Raw genomic sequence first — 20,495 nt, 5'->3', positions numbered from 1 at the left:
TCAAAATGACTTCTTCCTTTTTTTTTTTCCTTCCAAACTATATTCTATAACTGAATTGGGCTGAAAATTAATTTTCGGCCAGTCCAAACATGGCAATCAGAACAGGTTGTCTATCATCAAGCCCATGGCAGCTCCCATACATCTATGCCACCAACACTTTAGCACAATGAACAGGTTCAAGTCTCACTCAGCGAGGTGATCTGTAAAATTTGAATCGGAAAAAATATTTTGCAGTTATTTGTATTTTTTAAAATTTTTAATTTAATACTTATACAGGTTAACAGTGCTAAAAAAGCAAGGTTACTAACAGAATGAAAGTAAAAATAATGTAATTATCAAATTAAAAAATAAAAAAAAAAGATGTATTTGCTAAATGGTCTTTCCCACTTGTTAAGGCCTTGTTTGGCATCACAATTGAATAAGCCATTCGGGCCCAAAATCAATTGTCACTGTTTTTGTTCGATGACATGGCTTAATATCAATCATCGGATCCATCGCGCGGTTCCCGTAATGAGATGGGGAGTTTGACTCTGACCCCGTCTCTCTCAATCGGCAAGGGACCCAGTTCGGGGAACAATACATAGCATTGGGAGCGCGGGCGCGGCAAAGCCAACAGCTTGGGCAGCAAGACAATGGGAGTGAAGGGTCTCTGGGAGCTTTTTGCCCCCGTTGGTCGTCGGGTCTCCGTTGAGACCCTTGCCGGGAAGAAGCTCGCCATTGGTACTCTCTTTTTTCCCTCTCTCTTTCAGTCCCTATCCATCAGTCTGGGTGCTCTTCCGATCACAAGAATATCACCTGGGCATCTGAATTTTCGCAGATGCAAGCATATGGATGGTTCAGTTTATGAAGGCAATGCGCGATGAGAAGGGAGAAGTAGTTCACAATGCTCATTTGCTCGGCTTCTTTCGCCGGATTTGCAAGCTCTTGTTTCTGCGGACTAAGCCTGTTTTTGTCTTCGATGGCGGCACGCCTGTTCTCAAGCGACGTACTGTGATTGCGCGTCGGAGGCAGCGGGAAAATGCTCAGGCCAAAGTTCGAAAGACTGCAGAGAAATTGCTTCTCAATCATGTGAGTTTCTGCTATTCTATTTGATATTTTCAGCGTCGCGTCATTTCCAAAAATGTTACCTTTAGGTGCAGTTTTGCATCAATTAGCGTTGCTTATAAGTGGGCTTCTCTGCTTCATGGGAATGAAAACTGACATGGGCGTATCTATAATTATATTATCCAAATACGTATGACATGGACAAAGTGATTGTCAATGTTACTAAAATCCATTTTGGGGGTTTTCCTATCATTTTCTCACTTGCGAGCTATTAACCTACTTGGGCGGATAGCAGGATATTCGTTCTGTATTTTTCTAGACGTTTGTACGTGATTCTCTATCCTGTGAATTTATTGTCTTCTGGTAATTCATAATAATGTGATGTTCTTTAATGTGATGTTCTTTTATAGTGTGAGAAGTGAGGAAAGGAGCCTCAAAAATTTGTCATTGAGCGTGCTCTTGTTTTGAACCGTTAAATACAAAAGATATCCTTTTCCTAACCTATGTCTCAGATTGCAAAAGGATTCCTGACTTCAGGGTCATAGATGTCTGAAAATGTTGGATTTAGCCCTTTCTGCTAATTGTATTTAGTGTTGTATGTAGCACCACCATTCAGTTAATACTAATGATTGAGCTAAAACAGCAAAATAAGCACATTATGACGATGCATCAAATTTTTTGTATTGGCTACTGGAATTCAGTTATCTGACCTACGTTTTTTCTTCTCTTATCAACATTTTTTTTCTTCCAAATTTCTCTTTACAGTTAAAGGCACTGAAGTTGAAAAAACTTTCAGATGATGTTAAAAACCAGAGGCTGGAGCAGAACAGTGGTGCTAAGGGTCAGAAAAAATCTGATCGGACAGACTTAATTGGCTGCGATTTAGGAAGAAACAATGAAAAAGAACAAGATAAAATGTGAGTCGCTGAAGCCACTGTGATTCTTTTGTCTCTTTAAGAGTTGTGAGCGAGCTTTTATATATTTATATTGATTTTCATATATTTAGATGTGAAGCTGAGGCGGACAAGAATATATCAAAGACTGCTGTATCAAGAAGTCGCAATCAGGAGGATCTTGATGCAATGTAAGCTATCTGTACATTTATCCTAAACAAATAGCTTGAGGCAAACAATTTTATGCATAAATGATAATTTATGAACTTAATTTTGTGCTCAGGCCAAGGGAATTTTCAGATGTAGTAGGTAACCCTTCTGTCCTGTCTGTATGTGCAAATATAGGTTGGCGGCGTCTATTGTTGCAGAGGAAGATGGATTATTAGCTGGCAAAGCACCGCCTGGTATAGTTAATCCCTCTGACGGGGAAGGTGATACAGATCCAGAAATAATATTGGTGAGTTTGCAAAAGGGGACAGATGGAATGGCCTGAATTATAGGATTTGGTAAAGTAAGGCACTGGGTTACACTCTCAGACGTCAGCTGACAGTCTGCGAGCTTATATTCCTCACTGTTTGCAAACTTGAATTTTCAGTGTACAGATTAAGAAGCGTTCATTAAGATTTGTTAAAACCAGCTTATACTACCTCCATTTGCCCAAAAAACCAAGCTTAGCATTGATTTTCCCCACTTCAAAGTCAACTTAAAAGTTGAAGATTTTTAGTAGTATTTTTCTTGCATTTGATTTTTATTTTCTCCTGTTTCCTAACTGTTCTTTACTGTTGACATTTAATTCCTTGTAAGTGTGTGCCTTATTTTGACTTTTTAAACATCAAATTATAGCATATTATGATTCATATTTAATAACCGTCTATGGGATCACTATTCACTCTATATATAATGCACCTGCACTTGTAAATTGATACAGTTTGACTCTTTTAAGGATTCACACCTGCACAATAATTTCTGTGTGAGAGAGATAATACTGGCCGGCATTCCAATGTTATGAGTCTTATAACTTTTATGGATGCTTTTATATATATTCCTTATTCCTTAATTGTACTTACTTGGAATGTGTCATTAAACTCTTAGCGGCATACAAGGGTGCATCTCTATGCAGTTGTCAGATCCTAATGCTCGTTATTGAGGCTTTCGAATTACTTAAACTTTCACCTGACTTGTTGCTGTTTGGTTCTTCTCCTTGCAGACGGCATTAGGTACTGAAGTTGATCTATCTGTGTTAGCTGCTTTGCCGCAGTCGATGCAACTTGATATTCTCTCTCAGGTCAGTTTTTAAATATACTGTCAATGGTCATTACTTAAGCTGGATGATTTTCTTTTCTTTTCTTTTTTTTTTTTCCTTCATTTTTTTGGTGTTAAATTTAGAATTAACATCTATATTCAGAGTAGATATCAGCTGGAATGTTGGAACCAGATATGACATTTTCCAGGAGTTTATACCATGGAGTATAATGTCTCCCTTCATTAATTAGACGATATTTACTCAATCCTATTGAGTATTGACTATTGTTGGTTGACTTGCTTGCTCTTCCATGATATGCTGGTTTGTCGTTATATGTTCTTAGTTTATATTTGTTTTTTGATGACAGATTAAAGGGAAAAAAATAGAAGGCCTACCTAAGGATTCTGACAACCAGAAACAATTTGAGGTCAATGAAAAGGGCAGGGGCAAGGGGATTCTGTTGCATGAAATTGACACAGCTGGAGGTAGCTCAAGCAGTGATGATATGGTGGCAAAGAAATGCAATCAGGACAAAGTGGATGAGATGTAAGCTGCATGAAATTTCATGATTTTCTAGTCATCTAGCTTTTGGCTTGGTAAAGGCTGATTATTTTGGTGAATTTATTAGGTTGGCTGCATCTATTTTGGCTGAGGAAAATGAAAAGTTTGTAAACAATGCATCAACGTCTGCTGGAGCTTTCATCTCCGAGGAAGAGGATTACGTTAATGATGAAGATGAAGAAATGATCTTGGTTAGTTCATTTTTGAGTCCTGAGTTGTTCTTCTTCTCATTGCAATTTCTGCAATTTTTGAAGCCTACTAGAGCTCCTCATAATAAGCATAATCTTGGCAAGTAAATTGAATAACTTGAGAATGCTTCTTAGATGCTTTTTTGGGGAAATAAAACTTCCTCTCAGTTATGAGAGTTTATGTATCAACTTTAATAATATTGATTCTTAGTTAAGGATGATGTTCTAATTTCATATAATTAAATCCTGCAGCCAGCGATGCATGGTAAGGTTGATCCAGCTGTTCTAGCCTCTTTGCCTCCATCAATGCAACTTGACCTCCTTGGTCAGGTAGATGCGCAGATAGGTTACTTTCTAGCTTCAGCACCTCTTCGCTTATTTTGATGTTAGCTATTAATAAACATTGCTGCAGATGAGAGAGCGACTGATCGCAGATAACAGACAGAAGTATCAGAAAGTCAAGAAGGTTGGTCAGCCGAAACATTTTTTTATGCTTTATGAAAATATAAAACATATGCCCAATTGTACCTGTGGCATTAATGCTAAATAAAAAGTACATTTTTTCAATATTAAGTAGTTGGGATTACTGTAGTCTGACAGCATCTTTGCGGAATCATTCAGGATCCTGCAAAATTCTCTGAATTGCAAATACAGGCTTACCTTAAAACTGTTGCTTTCCGTCGGGAGATAAATGAAGTGCAGAAAGTAGCTGCAGGGGGAGTGGTAGATGGTGTACGAACTTCTCGTATTGCATCTGAAGCCAACAGAGAGTATATATTTTCAAGATCTTTTACCGGTGATAAACAGTGAGTTATCTTATTTCTTTATTTTGTGCTGATATCAGGGTTGATAGCATCTTTTTTTTTTTTAATTATTTGTTGGGTATTTATTCTTTATCGGTTATGATTGTGCTGGATTATCACCCCAACAATTTCATTTGTTGCAGAGGACTTACTTCTACTGGCTTGGAGAAAAATAAAGACTCTCATAAAAAGACTCAAGGGAACCATTTTTCTCAGGGTTTTGTGAATAGTAGTGATCCTGCCAACGAATCTAGTACCTCAAGTGGGTTAGTTTGCAGTGAAGCTGGAAGCCCATCTGATGAGAACATCCAAACTTATCTGGATGATAGGGGCCAATTTCGTGTTAGTAGACTTAGAGCTATGGGGATGCGTATGACTCGTGACATACAAAGGAATTTGGATCTGATGAAGGAGATTGAGCTGGAAAGAACAGTTTCAAATAAGGCAGCAAATAATAATGCAATTCTTAGTGGGGAGAAAAATGTTGCATCAAAAAGATCTGTTGGTACGTCTGACAGATCACATGTTGACTTAGTTGGAGATAATTCTAGAAATGAACACCCTGCATTAGCAGGGGATGCTCCTTTAGAGATATCCTTCATGGATGATGGTGATAACAAGTGCCTTAATGATGATGAAGATGATTTATTTGCTAGTTTAGTAGCAGGTAGTAATTCAGTAGTATTTTCTTGTGCTGACAATAACTCATTGAAAGGACAAGTTTCTGATTCTAGTTCTGATTGTGACTGGGAGGAAGGAACCGTTGAAGGTAAAAATGATGTTAATGTGGAAATAAAACCATCTGTTGCTAAAGATAGTTATGATGATGAGTCTGATGTAGAATGGGAGGATGGAGTTTGTGATGATGCTAACACGTGTGCTGCTAAGGAGCAGAAAAAAACATCTCGAGGTCACTTGGAGGAGGAGGCTGATTTACAGGAGGCCATACGGAGAAGTCTAGAGGTCATGGGGGACCACAAACTTAATTGCACATCATCCAGTCATAAGCATTCAAATGCAGACGAGGACAAATCAGATTATGTATCAAACCAAGATGATAATTTGGTTGGCCCTGGAGCGAAGGGTATTTGTGACAATTTTGGAGTACTGAATAAAGACATTGGAATGGGTGAGTCCACTTTGCAAAGGGAAGGTAACACTGGACACAGTGAATCAAATTATAAAACTATAAATGATAAGATGGATAGCACAACGAGAAGTGACAAACATGTTTCCCAGTCTCCTGAGAGACAGTCAAAGTCATCTATGGCGGTTGATTCCAAGAAGACAGTGTCATATATTAGGAAGCCTCATTCGACGGAGATAGGATCACATGCTGAAGATTTGTTGTACACTGCAAATGACAGCACGAGGAATGAGATTCATATGGCTGCAGAGCAACTCACAGGTACCTTAAATGAAGATGGCGAGGTGTCTACCAATGGTAACAGATCTCTTGTAGCTGACTCCCTTGGTGCTTCGGAAGAGGAGAAAAAGAACTGCAGTCATGTAGCTGAACCTTTTGGTAATTACTCTGAGATGCCTGAGCCTGTTGCTCCTTTTGTGGGTTCCTCCTTGGAAGGATTAACAGAAGACCTTGACACTCAGTCAGAGTTACCTAGAGAGGAGAATTGTGGAAGCTTTGAGAAAAGGAGGAGTAACCTTGGTAAAGATGCAATAGAGCCCCCAGGTTTTTTGTCTGCCAAAGACCTTGAAACTCAGTCAGAGTTGCCTAGAGAGGATAAACATGGAAGCTTTGAGGAAAACAAGAATAACCTTGTTGAAGATGCAATGAAAGCCCCAGGTCATTTGTCTGCAGATGCAGTTGAGCGTGGTTTGGAGGAAGAAATCCGAGTTCTTGGTCAAGAATATGCCAACCTAGAATATGAGCAGAGGAAGCTTGAACGCAATGCAGAATCTGTTAACAATGAGTTATTCACTGAATGTCAGGTTTGACCACTCATCATAGACATGACGCATGGCTCTCTTAACCATATAAAAAATGTTGTTTTTAGGTGTCTTGGGCTTTTTTGCTGTTGTGTTACTTCTTGCACCAGTCATAGTATTTTTCATTGACAACTCAAAGCAGTCTGAAAACAAGTGCGCGATTATTAAAGAATGTTACACTGGAAGGTTGTTAATTAATTTATGAAGTATACTGTCCTTGAAACATGGCTAAAGGATATGTTTGAGCTCTATCTTGCACTGGAAGGTGAAAGCACTGCTATTTCATATCTAATTTATATCTGGAAGACTGAGCAGCAAGGATCTCAATATAGCTTACTTGTCAGTTGGTGTTTCATAGGTTTTCAAAAAATAATCCATCTAGCAGTTTGGGCTAGTAAGCAACAATTGAAACAACTTTTTTCAAACTAGATGGTGTTAACTAGGTTAGACTCTTTAGCCTTGTGACAATCTCAATGCATGAGTTTTCTTGCAGGTTTTCCAGACACAACTTATACATCACATCTTGACTGAAGTTATTCTTGTTTTTGGCTGATAGAAAAGCCAGGTTATGTTATGTAGGACAAAGGGGAAAATGGGGGAGGGGGAATGAGAAAGAGAGAGAATGTTGTAACCCGGAAACTCAACCACTAAACCTCACCAGATCTTCCAGATTAGATCGGTAAATGTTTCAGGCAAATAAAAGTATAAAACAGAACAGTCTGAAATAGAACTTGGGTTTTGTATTAATTCAAAATATAACATTTCATCAGTTCCCAAGGAACAGAAGCTGATCTCAGCCTAAACCCAACTTCCGTTTACACCCTTGAAAATAGAACAAAATAACACAAGTACCGTATCATCATATGGTCTTGGTTTAGAGATACTGTTTGCCATTTGCTTTCAACATTGCTTGCCATTTGCTTTTGGTCTGTAGTAAGACTTTATTCTGATTTAAAAATATACTTCTTGACAAGTGATGTTCCATACATATGAAAGGAGAACCCTGATCCTTTGCGTTGTTGATGCATCTGATTTTTTGTAGGAACTATTGCAAATGTTTGGCTTGCCATACATTATCGCTCCAATGGAAGCAGAAGCACAATGTGCTTATTTGGAACTTGCAAAACTGGTGGATGGTGTTGTGACTGATGACTCTGATGTCTTTTTATTTGGGGCACGGAGTGTCTACAAGAATATATTTGATGATCGCAAATATGTAGAGACATACTTCATGGAGGTCTGTACCTGCGTGGGATGAGTAATTTCTACGGTAACAGTTTCTTGTTTGAACACTTCTCTTTCTTCTTGGTTCAGGACGTTGAGAAGGAGCTTGGATTGACGAGAGAAAAATTAATCCGCATGGCTTTGCTTCTAGGGAGTGATTATACTGAAGGTGTAAGGTGTGATAATTAGTACCTCAATTGGCCTTGGTATTGTTGTGGCTAGTGATGCAATTGCTATCTGCCTGGAAGTCATATCTTGGTTTTTCTTTCTTGTCTGAATCGGTTTGTTGACTTAGATGGTAGATATCTGATTATAGAACTACTTTGCATTTCAGTGATATGCTTGTATATTCAGATATTGGATTTAGGTAAATTGACCACATGTTCTCATATCGTATGTCATTGTAGTGGAATTGGAATTGTAAATGCTATTGAGGTTGTAAATGCATTCCCGGAGGAAGATGGCCTTCTGAAATTCCGGCAGTGGGTTGAGTCACCGGACCCTACAATCTTTGGAAGGAATGAAACAAAAAGCAGATCCAGCACCCGAAAGAAAGGGTCAAAAGTTGAAGAAAACGTTATTGGCACAAATTGCAATAAAGAGACTATGGTGGATCAAAACGTTTCCCTTGCTCAGGAACATGATTCATCGGATGAAGTGCAAGAAATCAAGCAGATTTTTATGAGCAAACATGTAATCATATTTTCTGCTCTATCTGTTTTTCGTTGGTATATGGATGGTTCTTGCATACTCATATTTGATATGAATCTTTTTCTTCTATGGCTTCTCATACAGAGAAATGTGAGCAAGAATTGGCACATCCCTTCTTCTTTTCCAAGTGAAACAGTTATATCTGCCTACTCCTGTCCACAAGTGGACAAGTCAACTGATCCATTTTCCTGGGGAAAGCCGGATCATCTTGTTCTTCGCAAGTGAGTTTTTATAACAATTTCTTCTCTATATTGGTTTTTCATTTTCACCAAGTGATCATCGGGCTCAGTGGGTTGACTTTGGATGGGAATTTAAAAAGGAGGGGAGTACAGGGTTGTCTCTAGCATCATAATTCAATCAAGTGAATGAGGCTTCTTTCTTTTATTGCCCGCATGTGCATTTTCAAAATGATAATATTGGTCTTTGTTCTGTGCTCAAACATCAGAAATGGATATTGGCTTTTGGAGGGTCTACGTATTGACAGAACTATGGAAGTTCTGAATTTACTAGCAGCTTTTGAAATTGTATTCCGACATTTTATGATGTTCTGAATGGCTGTTTCCGTACAGATTATGCTGGGAGAAGTTTGGCTGGACTAGTCAGAAAGCAGATGAGTTGCTTTTACCAGTTTTAAAGGAATATAACAAAAATGAGGTCAGAGTTACATTCTATCTTCTTCTTGTTAAACATGCTGATGTTATTAATTGTTTAGTAAATTATATTAAAAGATGAAATTAATTTGGTCCATGTAAATTTTGAGAGCTTTTCAATGGTGGATTACATGATATTTTTCACACGTTCATTTTTATGTAAGAATATACTGATTTTCATTTAATCTTCTCATTTAAGACTCAACTGCGGTTGGAAGCATTTTATACTTTCAATGAAAGATTTGCAAAAATTCGCAGTAAGAGGATTAAGAAAGCTGTGAAAGGAATCACTGGCAATCACTATTCAGAGTTTACAAATGAGTCTGGAGAGGACTTGTCTAAGAGTAGGAAGAATGAGACAGGAATTCCTGCTGAACTTGGGATTAGCAAATCAGAAACTTTTAAGGGAACGAGAGAAAGCCCTGCTGACAAGAAGCCAGTAAATTTAAAACAGTCAAGGAAAAGGAAGAATTTTGGAGATACTGTTGCCAAGACACAGTCAAGGAAAAAGGGTAAATTAAATGCTCCTGCCTCACCTTCTGGTCTGCCTGAGGTAGTTGTGCAGACAGGTGAAGAGCCTGAAAAAGGTAGAAGTAGAAGCAGCAAAGGCAGAGAAAAAGGTGGAAGGGTTCCAAGAGGAAGGAGGAAGAGAAGTCTTGGTATTGATTCACGTAAAATTACATCTAGTGACAGTGACAGTGATGACCATGAGCCTGAAGTGCATGGTAAAAACTCAAGAGGGACAGAAGAGATCCGAAGGGTGAGTTTTGTTCTGTTTCCACTAATTGATAACTTAGAAAATGCTATTATAGATTTTCTCTTTATATGTTTTGTTGTTATGCAGTTATTTCTTTATTTTTGAGGGGGGGAAAATAAAGGAGGAAGTGTTGTGGAGTTTAAACTAGACCTTTGCTGTTTGATGTGGAATATAGGCTTAATTTATATTTATTGTTAATTGGCTCCTAGAAGCAATCTTCTTCTTCTGAATTCCATGAAATCTCTCCTGCGCAAGGAAGAAAAATTATCAGGCGATTATGGTCTGGATGAAACATACAGGGATAAATTTTAGGTATTTCCTATCAGGTTCTCAGACGAAACGGATTTTTTTTGTTTTGAACACCACATACTATATTTTTATGGTAAAACCTAATTACAAACGCTTAAGATCTTTACTCAGGTGTCGTCTTTAGATAATTTCCCCTTCTTTTCTGCTTCTTTAGTGAGACTCAGAACATTTTCACTTATCAGTATTTATGCAGTGATACATCTAGGGAGATGCTGAGTTATGATTATAATGTCATGTTCCTCTTATAAGCATATTTTGACTTGCATCCTGCCACTAGTTTACAGGTTTCATCTTTCCGGAAATTCTTTTTTACACTCTTTTCATGGTGCTATTCTCTGTTTTTTTTTTTCCTTCCAATGTTTCCAGTCTATGCGTCCTCGGAAGATTATTAACTATTCCACAGACAACATTGAAGTTGAAGATCCTGTTATCTCATCTGATCAGAGCAATAAGACAGACTTGAATGGAGAGAAAATAGATGAAATATTTTCTGGGCTGCATAGCACATCTGATCAGAGCAATAAGACAGACTTGAATGGAGAGAAAATAGATGAAATATTTTCTGGGCTGCATGGTGTTTGTGCCAATGCTGACTCTGGTTTCAGCAGACATAAGGAAAGCACAATAAATTTTTCCCCGAAGAAGGATTTGTCTAGAAGCTATCTGGAATCTGGAGGGGGTTTCTGTACTGATGAAGAAAAAGCTAGTCATGCAGGAACGAGCAATTGTGATAGCTCTCGTGATGCAGACTACCTTAAAGTGGGAGGTGGATTTTGCCTGGATGAGGATGAGACAGGTGGCAAGCATAATGAAATTCGTGACGGCGCCTACCTTAGAGTGGGAGGTGGATTTTGCCTAGATGAGGATGAGACAGGTAGCAAACATGATGAAATTCATGACGATGCAGCAACTATAGTAGAGGATAGTGCAGACCTTACTCCTGGTTGTTCTGGTTTTGCAGATGAGGCTGAATGTGGTAAAAATACTGCTTATCAATCAAGTTCGGTTAAGAAAATATCTGGAATGGAGCTTCAAGATAGAGAGAACACTAAACACAAGAGTGAGATGAATGATGACTCTGTGAATACTAGAGGTAATTATGATCGGTCTGAGTCTGACACTGGGGTTTGGATATCAGAGAATGCTCATGGCGATACTGAGAATGCTGCAGCAGCATTTAGTGCGATGCCTTTTCTAAGAAAGAAAAAGAGGAAGAGCTGAGGCACGTCCGAAAGGGTAATTTTGTGTTTGTAAGACCATACTCTGCTCTACAAGTTGTGGATTTTATGTTGGTGATTTGGCTGGATGAAAACCCTCTTGCCTGTAGGATTAACCCTTTTGGAGAGCCATACACAGCGAAGATAAGTGAGTGTACAAATAGTGTTTTGTATGAAAATTAAAGTGAGTCATATTGTATATGATATATAAGCAGCGTGACTTATAGTTTATTGTATGTAGATTTTATGGATATCATGACTTTCTATACGGTATTATATGTAATCTTTTTTTAGGCCAAAGATTATATGTAATCAGTCAATAATTTTCCACCAAAAGTGTAGTTTAGATGCCTTGTGGAAGAGCAGATGTAGATCCAAGTTGTAAGAATATACAATAAGCAGATGCAACTTTCCACATCTTTGGCAGGGAAAAAAAAAAAAACTTACCACTTTCAAATTATCTTTTATTTGTATATTGAACGCACCTATGTGATTTTGTTTAACCATACATTTGGTATCGGTGTAGAGAAATCGGCATGATAATGAATTCTACAATCGGACAAGGTCTGCTTCTCTTCTAATAAGTGCGTAAAGAATTTGAATTGTTTTTGAATGTGTGAAATAGAATCGAAGAAGACAATTATGATGGGGCCCAAAAGTGGAGGAGAGATGAGTTTCATTAAAGAGGAACACCTTAATATGGAAAAAGGGTCATGACGAGAAACAGCTCACTAGCACAGAAGCAGCAATGAGATGATCAGTTCTGGCACACTAAAGTCAAGAATGGAGAACCAAAAGGATAGGACTGTCTCTGTACCTGTTATTAGCATTCAGCAGATAGCACAGTGATCTACAACTACATACAGATTCCATTTAGGGGTGAGCAATGGGCGGGCTGGGCTAGCCCAAGGGTTAGCCCATAGCCCGCCCATTTATGAATAAACGGGCATGGGCTAACCCATAACCCGGTAGTAGCCCGTTTTAGCCCGTATTAAATGGGTTGCGGGGCAGCCCGTTTGGGCTGACCGGGTTATGGGTAACCCATTTATTTTTTTACTTTTTTTTTACAATTTTTTCAGCATAGTGTAATCTTAGTTATATATAAGTAAGTCATAAACAAAATAATAGATCCCAACATTTAAATTTTTTAATTGACGAACTTAATATATGTGGAGGGACTCTTCAGCGTTTGCACATTGTACATCTCTGTTAAAAAAGTCGACTGTGTTTGCGCTAAAATTTTATCTGGCCTTTGAATTATTTTCTTTTTTGGGGTGAGATATTATTGCTTATTTGCTTTATTATTGAGACGTATGAAGAGTGCATATCATGATCTAAATTATTTGCTTCAATAATTTCCTTTACCCGGAAGCCCCAAATTCATCCCGACCAAGATGATTCAAACCCAATAGTCATTATTTGGAATAGCCGAACAGAGAGACAACGAAATGGAGGAACACTGGAACAGAGAGAAGTCAAAAACAAAAATTTACCGAACAATAAGCTACCAGGCACCAGCGATAGCGACCTTTGCTTCAATCTTCAACAAATCGAGGGATGCCGCCACCAGTCCACCACGAGAAGCTGCTGAGAGGCGAGAAGTCGAACTCGAACTCGAAGATGGCAAGACGCAGTACTGGAGCTCCAATGTCGAAGATGAAGATGCAGCAACCCAGCGTCACAGGCTCGCAGATGATTACTAATTCACTGGAGCTCCAATGTCGCAGATGAAGATGCAAAGTCACGGCCTCACTCCCTCGCAGACGAATCGATTACAGTTCACAGACCGCTGGAGCTAGAAGCAAACTGGGCAGCTGGCTTGAAGTCGAATCGCAGAGGAGCTCAGACGCAGACACAGATCGAAGGCAGCGGAGACGTAGTGACGCTGAGAGAGTTGTTTAATGTTCACTGTTCAGTACTTCAGTCGAAACTCGAAAGAGTGGAAGTGCCGAACCGGAGTGGAAACTGGAATAGAAAGAAGCGGATAATGAAAGCTTGTGAAATCGAAATGAAAGGCAGCTGAAGGCTGAAGCTAGGTCTAAACTCTAAAGAATAAAATATGTTTTTAAAAAAATAAAACTTAAATGGGCGGGTATGGGCAGCCCGAAGCCTTACCCATAGCCCGTCCCGTTTAATGGGCTACCCCGCCCATTTAAGTCAGCCCGTTTATTATCTTCTATTTGGGCTAATTGGGCGGGCTTTAATGGGTAAAAAATTATTGGGTTATGGGCGGGCTAGCGGGTTATGGGCTATTTGCTCACCCCTAATTCCATTGGAATTGGATATAGTACATAATGTCTGGCAAATAAATTGTACTATTTTAAGCAGCGTAGCTTATTGATATTCTTATTTTACATTGATAACTGAAAGACACTTTAACATATCTTGTCACTTTTAATCTTAGAAAACAGATTTTTCATTTATTTAGTAGTGTGACATTTTAGAAAATGTATAATGACTTTTTTTGCAAAAAAAAGAAGAAAATGTATAAAGAAATTTTGCGGGGGAAAAATGAAGGCATACATTTTTTGTCCTCGAGAATGCGACAGCTTGAAGGAAGGGACCACGGGAAGTAATCGTGCGGCCAGGAAGGCGAGGTCCAAATCCAAACCGTGCTCGGGAAAATTCCTGGAAAAATGAAAAAAGAAAAAAGGTAGAAAAGGGAAGCAGAATGCTCTCGTTGAGAGTCGAACTCAAGACCTCCCGCTTACTAAACGGGTGCTCTAACCAACTGAGCTACGAGAGCCGCTGATAGTGCTTCCCCTAAAGTATTAAAAAAAGCCAGAATGTAGATTGAAGGGCATTTCGGAAACTAAATGAAAAAGAGGTGGGTATTTTAGAGAAAAAGGCGTTTCAACCCGCGTAACTGTTAAGTCGGTAAGGTCTGTCTCACTCTTCATCTAGTCTTGTCTTGTTTCTTCCGCTTCTCTTTACTTCATCCTCCTCTCTCTCTCTCTCTGCGACTTTTAGCCCTTTCAACCACTTTCGATTCACGCCTCACTTCCTGCTCCAAACACCGAACTGCTACCCTCTCCTCCTCCGACACCAGCATTTCCACCTTTCGCTTCTAGCATGGACTCCGATTCCTGGACTTCTGCTCGTTTCTCTACTTCTTCCCGCCGCTATCAATCTCGATCTGGTTTGTCTCTCCTCTCAAACTTCTTTTGGGGGTTTAATTGTGGGAAAGTTGATGGCGGCTTTGGTTATGTTTGTTACTGAATCATCGGAAGGGGATTCGTGTTTGTGTAGATCATCAGTACCTTGTTGGTATCGAGGATACGGATGGAGATGATGATTTCAGGGCGGAGTTTTTCTGTCCTTTCTGCGGCGACGAGTACGACGTCCTTGGGCTTTGTTGCCACATTGATGAGGAACATCCTGTGGAAGCTAAGAGCGGGGTATGGATTTCGTTTCATTTCATCTAATTTCTGGTTTCTAGTTTTTTCATTTAATTATTACTCGTATTTTTGTTCTCGTACGATAATTTTTCTTCGTTTTTTCCCCTTAGTTTTAATCTTAAATGGTAGTCATTTATGAGTAGGAAGGAGAGGCATCGTTTATCAGACAAGTGTGTTTACTCGATGCAATTTCATTCGTCTTCATCCACTGGCGTCCTTCCCTCGACATGAACTTTTTTTTTTGACCTATAAACTTCAACACGTTAATTTTTTTGCTCTAGATTTGAACTAAACATGTATATGTATTGAGGAAATGAAATGTAAATTGCCGCGTAAACATACCTATGAGGTGCTAATGGTGTCGCAGTTGATTATTTTCTGCAAAGTATAATTTTTGTCTGTTACCGTCTATTGATGCTATGTTTTGACTGAACACTTGTTTTACAAGTTCTCCATGTTAAATTGATAAGGATGACTCGGCAGAGTCACAGGAGGGACCTAGAGACCTGGTCTACTGTTTTAAACAGGAGAATATGAGAAATTTTTTTAGGTTTTGTTGCTTCTAGTACCGGAGCTTGCTTAAGTTTGGTTGCTTTTGAAAAGCCTCCCTTTTTTTCACTTATTGCAATTCCATCATTTGATGCCCCAGCCTAGGACTATGCTTTTATCATTATTAAGCTGTGTATCATGTTGAGTTTATATAGATTTTTTATCCTTGTTGTCTTTGGCAATGTAGTTTGTCTTCTAACATTGATGATTCTTTGTTATTTGCATTTTCAGATCTGTCCTGTTTGTAGTAAAAAGGTGGGAATGGATCTTGTTGGCCATATTACCATGCAACACCGGAATTTCTTGAAGATATCCTTTCATTTAGCATGTTAGCTTCCTATAATTTATCTTCATCGTTTGCTTTGTTGTCTATACTAGCCAATAGACACGTTCATGGAGTGTGCAATAGCTAGTTTAGTTTTATCTCTGTTCATCAAATCTATTTGGGGGAAATGGAATACATTTCACGGTGGATAAATGTCTCATGCTACGTTATATAGTTTTAAGTAGGCATTAAAATATTGTATGCATATATGACGGTGAACACTATGAAACTTGAGTTAATTTTCAGAAAAATAAAAGCAGCACTGGTCTGCTTTTAATTGATAATTATGAATTAATGTGACGTGTTTGATCATGATCAGTAGCCTGTTATAGTGGTGATATTAACATTTTCACCATCTTGTGGTCGCTTATGCTTGTCTTCATCCACTTGAAAATCATGTAAGAAAAGAACTCTTCATCTTAGGTGAACCAGTTTTATATCTCTATGCTACCATAGAAATTCTCCCCTGCAATCTCGATACTTGGGTAGAAGTCTTGGATTGTTTGGTTCAGTTTTCATGATATGCTGGACTGGGGTTTTCACCTTTGTTCCTTAACCCAAAATTACGCTCACCACAAGAGGAGGTATAGGAGAGGAGGCTCTAGTTCAGCATTTTCGTTGCTGAGAAAAGGGGCTCTGCAGTCTCTTTTTGGAGGTTCTTCATATGTAGGCCCCTCCAGTGCTACGCCTGATCCTCTGCTGTCGTCGTTTATCCATAGCTCAGTTGTTGCTGATGAATCGCTGAGTTTAATGTCATGTCCTTCAGTTGAAGCTACCCCTGTAAAGGATAGCTCAAAGGATGATTTGTTGGAAAGGTAGGAATCATGCTATATCATTGACTTGATTAAGCTTCTCCCTGTGTTAAAAAATGGGCGGGAACTTGTATCCGCAGTAGTAGTTGATATGGAAGTCTCAGGATTGGATGAACGTGCCTTCGGCATATGGCAAGACTCATTTCAACTTTGTTTCGCTGAAGTTAAAGACGTGACCCGGTCAGTGTCTTCAGCGGTGAAGCTGACTAGTATTAGTCTTGGTTTCATGTCTGAAGACCTGTGTCGTCATATCATTCATTTCAACTTCCTATAACGCATATACGCACAATTATTTCTTTCTAATAATCTTTCAGAGCTCATCTATAACTGACTTTGAACTTTCTAACACAAAAGTGTTTGGTTACAGAAAACCCCAACAGTCGCAGTTGTCGGAGGAGGATAAAATTGAGAAGGCTCGGAGGTTTGAGTTCGTCCAAGGGTTATTGAGTTCCATCATTCTTGATGATTAACTTATGACAGTAATTGTTAGCTAGTAAGCTACTAGGAGCACCAGGCATAAGGACGAGGGAGGAGTTTATTCAGATCGTGATGAAGTAGGAGTTGCTAGAAGGGATATAAAGTCGTAGTTGAGATCGTTTTACGTATGTATGTATGCATCTGTAATGTATCTGTAACTATTTGCGCAATAATGCAAAGGAGGAAGAACTACTTTATTTAAATCGTTGCTTGCTCTTTGAATTAAGTATTTAACGATCCAATATAAGTCATTTTGTTTTTTCTAATAATTGAGCTTTAATTCAATAGCTTAGAATGGCTTTAGAATTGAAAAGGCTTGGTAGGGTGGAAGTAGAATAAAATTCTATGCTTTTGAGATTGTACTTTGGGTTAAACCACTTAGGTTATACTCCTCCGGTCCTTATTATAAGACTCAATTTGACTTTTTATTTGATCCTAATTATAAGACCCTAATCCATTTGTCTCTTATATTTATGTATTTTTTCCAAGATAATCCTTCTAGTTTTAGCCAATATACTTAATTAGCAAGGATATTTTAGGAATGACAACATTTATTTATTATAAATAATCAACTTAACTTACTTCCTTAATCTCCTCAAATAAGTCAATTGGGTCTTATAATTAGGACCGGAGGAGTATGTCTGTTTTGATGGAGTAAGTGCTTCTGGCTGAAGATATCCATGAGCTGTTTACCCTACCCATTCAAGAATGATAAGAGAAAGATGACTACTAAGAGAACTGAGTCCACTATTCTGAGAACAAACCGAAGAAACGAGTGGATCAGATCAAACAAGTAAAAAAATTGACTGCCTTTATTCATCACCCTGTCCCATATAATTTCATTTATTTTTCTGGCCCCTTTTTGAGCGGACTCGTCCTCTCATTCTGGGGATGAAAAGGAGGGCTCTGAAGAGGACAGTTTGGGGCAATCAAATGGTAAGAAAAAGATTCAATTTGATGAAGGAATAGAATGCCCTGATTGAGTATAAAGATGAAGATGTAGGACTGTAAGCCATGGATCTATTATGGCTGTCCCCACCGCCTTCGCCCTGGAGTCTTGTGGCGGGAGTTAAATTACGGAATGTGTCAACAACTACGCCCACTTGTTACTTATTCATATGCCTCAGCCCTCAGGAGCAATTTGGTATCAATAATTGATTGATGTGATATGTATCAACACACCAAATGTCCTACACCGGGCAAAACTCCTTTCGGTATGTTTTTTTTTTTTATTAACCATACAAAAATTTGATGTATCGTTTTTTTTTTTTTACCAGAATAATTTGATGTATCATTTGAAGTATATTATCATCTACTCATTATATTATTATGATTAGACTATATATATCTCCATCTTATTTACAATATAAGTCTCTTGAACTAATTCATTAGAATCAATAAATGATAGTTAACTCATTTTTTTTCAAATTGAAAAATTTTCCCCAACTTTATCAATATTCAATGAGATTGTAAATGAGGAAAAAAAAAAAAGGGATTACATTTAAGCGTTAATTCTTTTCAAATGACTTGTATTTTGTAACAAGTCATTCTATTATATTGTGAAGCGATATCTATATATATGGACAAACAACACAACTCGAAAGGTGGCATCGGGCGGTGGCAGGAATGGCGTCACAATTATGATAAAGACGAGAGGCGGCTAAACGACGAAGAAAGGAGCACATCATGTGATGGTAGTTGCAAGACCGAGACTCCTGCGTAGCCCACCTTCTGCAGAACTCTCACTGTCTCACAAAACCCAAATCCGCCATCTCTGACTGCCCGCTTTACTTGAAAACCCAACCTCCTCCTCAATCACAAGTTGCAAAATATATTATCAGCATCTGTTGCTTTTTTATTTATTTAATAATTATACAGAATTTGGCGTTTATTAATATGGATTCATGCCGCGAAGGGATAGAGCTTTAAATTTATTAAACGAGGTGAAACTTACTATATATGGGTGTGTGTCTCTATATATACAGATATATTATTAACAACATAATGAATTTAAGACTATAGTAAGCTGAAATCTCATATCTTTTGTTCTGTACAAGTTTCTGTACCTCATCTCTTGGAAAAGGAAAAAAAAAATAATGCAACTAATAAAAGTCTTCCGAAAAACCACGGTTAAGAAGGTGGCATATATTCCGTAGTTATTAATAATGCGGTGGCATTTATTAGTAAGATCCGACTCTGATCAGCCTGAGTTCTTGATGGTCCAATAAATGGTTCCATACGAATTTAACAATATGTGTTGTGAGACCAACACCCTCTTACGCAGCACACCTTCTAGATTAATTTGATAATCTCACAAAACCCAAATCCGCCATTTCTGACGAATTTCCCTTTTCGTCACCAAGTTGGAAAAAAGAAATCAAAGTATGCAATATGAAAACAAACCTGTCATCCTTAATTAACTAATGAAACTTCATCACCTAACTTCGGCTAGCCAGTCCCTATAAATATGTACCATGTTGTCTCATGAACCATATCACTCTACTAGCTAACCAAAATAGTCTAGCTTACCACCTCCTCCTCCATTGTCATCGTCTTCCTTCTCATTTTCTCATTCATAATGGGCGTCTTCACTTTCTCCGAAGAGAACATTTCCGCTGTTGCTCCAGCGACACTATACAAAGCTCTGGTCTTTGATGGCGACAACCTCATTCCCAAGGTTGTTGATGCCGTCCAGAGCGTTGAGATCCTCGAAGGCACTGGTGCCGCCGGAACTATCAAGAAGATTAACTACCTCGAAGGTTCCTTTTCTTTTTCTGTCTCAATGTCACTGAATAATTTAGCTTGAATCTGTTAAGAACGTTTGGTTTTGGGAGATTTTAATGACGATGCGGTGTTATGTGTATGTACAGATGGACAATTGCACTACGCGAAGCACAAGGTGGAAGCCGTGGACAAGGACAACCTGGTGTACAACTACACCTTAGTGGAGAGTGACACTTTCCCTGAGACACTGGAGAAGATCGCCGTCGAGACCCAGTTGACGGCCGCCCCTAACGGCGGATCCGTCGTGAAGGTGACGGTCACCTACGTGACGAAGGGAGACGCCAAGCCCAGCGAAGAAGAGCTCAAGATTGGGAAGCAGAAGGGAGACGGACTCTTCAAGGCTGTTGAGGCTTACGTCTTGGCCAATCCCTCTTACAACTGAGTATATATATTAAACAGGATTATATGATTATCCCTATCTACATCAAAGCCTTCGCCACTAATAAGAGCTTCCACTTAAGGAAGTTTGCAAGTTTTATTCAATTAATTAGGTTTCTTCTGATTTTCTTGTCTGTGTCTTTTGTAATGGCTGGAATTTGATATCCGTCGTCGCCTGTCGCCCTTTTCTAATGAAGTATAATTGTTTTTAATTTTGAGTAAGAG

General features: G+C 38.6%; 3 protein-coding genes and 1 non-coding gene across 8 annotated transcripts; 3 read left to right on the top strand and 1 right to left on the bottom strand.

Moving 5' to 3' along the window:
• Window positions 1-602: 602 nt before the first annotated feature.
• On the top strand, window positions 603-11,883 carry LOC114715931 (DNA repair protein UVH3). Of its 5 annotated transcripts, none has more exons than XM_028900847.1 (20): window positions 603-720; window positions 818-1,068; window positions 1,810-1,961; window positions 2,051-2,128; window positions 2,283-2,394; window positions 3,145-3,222; window positions 3,548-3,726; window positions 3,809-3,932; window positions 4,182-4,259; window positions 4,342-4,395; window positions 4,551-4,735; window positions 4,876-6,682; window positions 7,722-7,916; window positions 7,994-8,079; window positions 8,311-8,596; window positions 8,699-8,835; window positions 9,184-9,268; window positions 9,464-10,024; window positions 10,697-10,764; window positions 10,837-11,883. In XM_028900847.1, the coding sequence occupies exons 1-20, from the start codon at window positions 633-635 to the stop codon at window positions 11,549-11,551; spliced, it is 5,319 nt and encodes a 1,772-aa protein (XP_028756680.1). In that variant the 5' UTR covers window positions 603-632; the 3' UTR covers window positions 11,552-11,883. The 5 variants fall into 5 exon arrangements, with proteins under 5 accessions (XP_028756680.1, XP_028756682.1, XP_028756681.1 ...); XM_028900849.1 differs by having other exon boundaries at window positions 10,697-11,189; window positions 11,292-11,883; XM_028900848.1 differs by having other exon boundaries at window positions 10,697-11,204; window positions 11,292-11,883.
• A 2,336-nt stretch (window positions 11,884-14,219) lies between these two features.
• On the bottom strand, window positions 14,220-14,293 carry TRNAT-AGU (transfer RNA threonine (anticodon AGU)). Its single transcript has one exon. It is a non-coding gene; the product is annotated as a tRNA-Thr (tRNA).
• Window positions 14,294-14,463: 170 nt separating this feature from the next.
• LOC114715935 (protein DEHYDRATION-INDUCED 19 homolog 3) lies at window positions 14,464-17,308 on the top strand. Its single transcript, XM_028900853.1, has 5 exons — window positions 14,464-14,686; window positions 14,797-14,945; window positions 15,726-15,803; window positions 16,387-16,634; window positions 16,999-17,308. The coding sequence occupies exons 1-5, from the start codon at window positions 14,620-14,622 to the stop codon at window positions 17,099-17,101; spliced, it is 645 nt and encodes a 214-aa protein (XP_028756686.1). The 5' UTR covers window positions 14,464-14,619; the 3' UTR covers window positions 17,102-17,308.
• Window positions 17,309-19,617: 2,309 nt separating this feature from the next.
• On the top strand, window positions 19,618-20,452 carry LOC114715937 (class-10 pathogenesis-related protein 1-like). The gene is made up of 2 exons (XM_028900855.1): window positions 19,618-19,867; window positions 19,979-20,452. The coding sequence occupies exons 1-2, from the start codon at window positions 19,687-19,689 to the stop codon at window positions 20,272-20,274; spliced, it is 477 nt and encodes a 158-aa protein (XP_028756688.1). The 5' UTR covers window positions 19,618-19,686; the 3' UTR covers window positions 20,275-20,452.
• Window positions 20,453-20,495: the final 43 nt, after the last annotated feature.

The sequence above is a fragment of the Neltuma alba genome, unplaced genomic scaffold (genome assembly GCF_004799145.2).
Source record: "Neltuma alba isolate B1F8T4 unplaced genomic scaffold, ASM479914v2 tig00011620_pilon, whole genome shotgun sequence".
NCBI classification, from domain to species: Eukaryota; Viridiplantae; Streptophyta; class Magnoliopsida; order Fabales; family Fabaceae; genus Neltuma; species Neltuma alba.
The sequence above is the reverse complement of the archived record's forward strand: the minus strand, read 5'-3'. Positions and strand labels throughout refer to the sequence as shown.

What these genes read in the sequence shown, in the direction of transcription:
- LOC114715931 (XM_028900846.1), top strand. Translation starts at nt 633, where the DNA reads ATGGGAGTGAAGGGTCTCTGGGAGCTTTTTGCCCCCGTTGGTCGTCGG. An exon ending in CGGGAAGAAGCTCGCCATTG is followed by an intron (nt 721 to 817) that starts GTACTCTCTTTT and finishes GAATTTTCGCAG; the next exon opens with ATGCAAGCATATGGATGGTT. An exon ending in GATTATACTGAAGGTGTAAG is followed by an intron (nt 8,080 to 8,310) that starts GTGTGATAATTA and finishes ATGTCATTGTAG; the next exon opens with TGGAATTGGAATTGTAAATG.
- LOC114715935 (XM_028900853.1), top strand. Translation starts at nt 14,620, where the DNA reads ATGGACTCCGATTCCTGGACTTCTGCTCGTTTCTCTACTTCTTCCCGC. An exon ending in CCGCTATCAATCTCGATCTG is followed by an intron (nt 14,687 to 14,796) that starts GTTTGTCTCTCC and finishes GTGTTTGTGTAG; the next exon opens with ATCATCAGTACCTTGTTGGT. An exon ending in CTGTGGAAGCTAAGAGCGGG is followed by an intron (nt 14,946 to 15,725) that starts GTATGGATTTCG and finishes TTGCATTTTCAG; the next exon opens with ATCTGTCCTGTTTGTAGTAA.
- LOC114715937 (XM_028900855.1), top strand. Translation starts at nt 19,687, where the DNA reads ATGGGCGTCTTCACTTTCTCCGAAGAGAACATTTCCGCTGTTGCTCCA. An exon ending in GAAGATTAACTACCTCGAAG is followed by an intron (nt 19,868 to 19,978) that starts GTTCCTTTTCTT and finishes GTGTATGTACAG; the next exon opens with ATGGACAATTGCACTACGCG.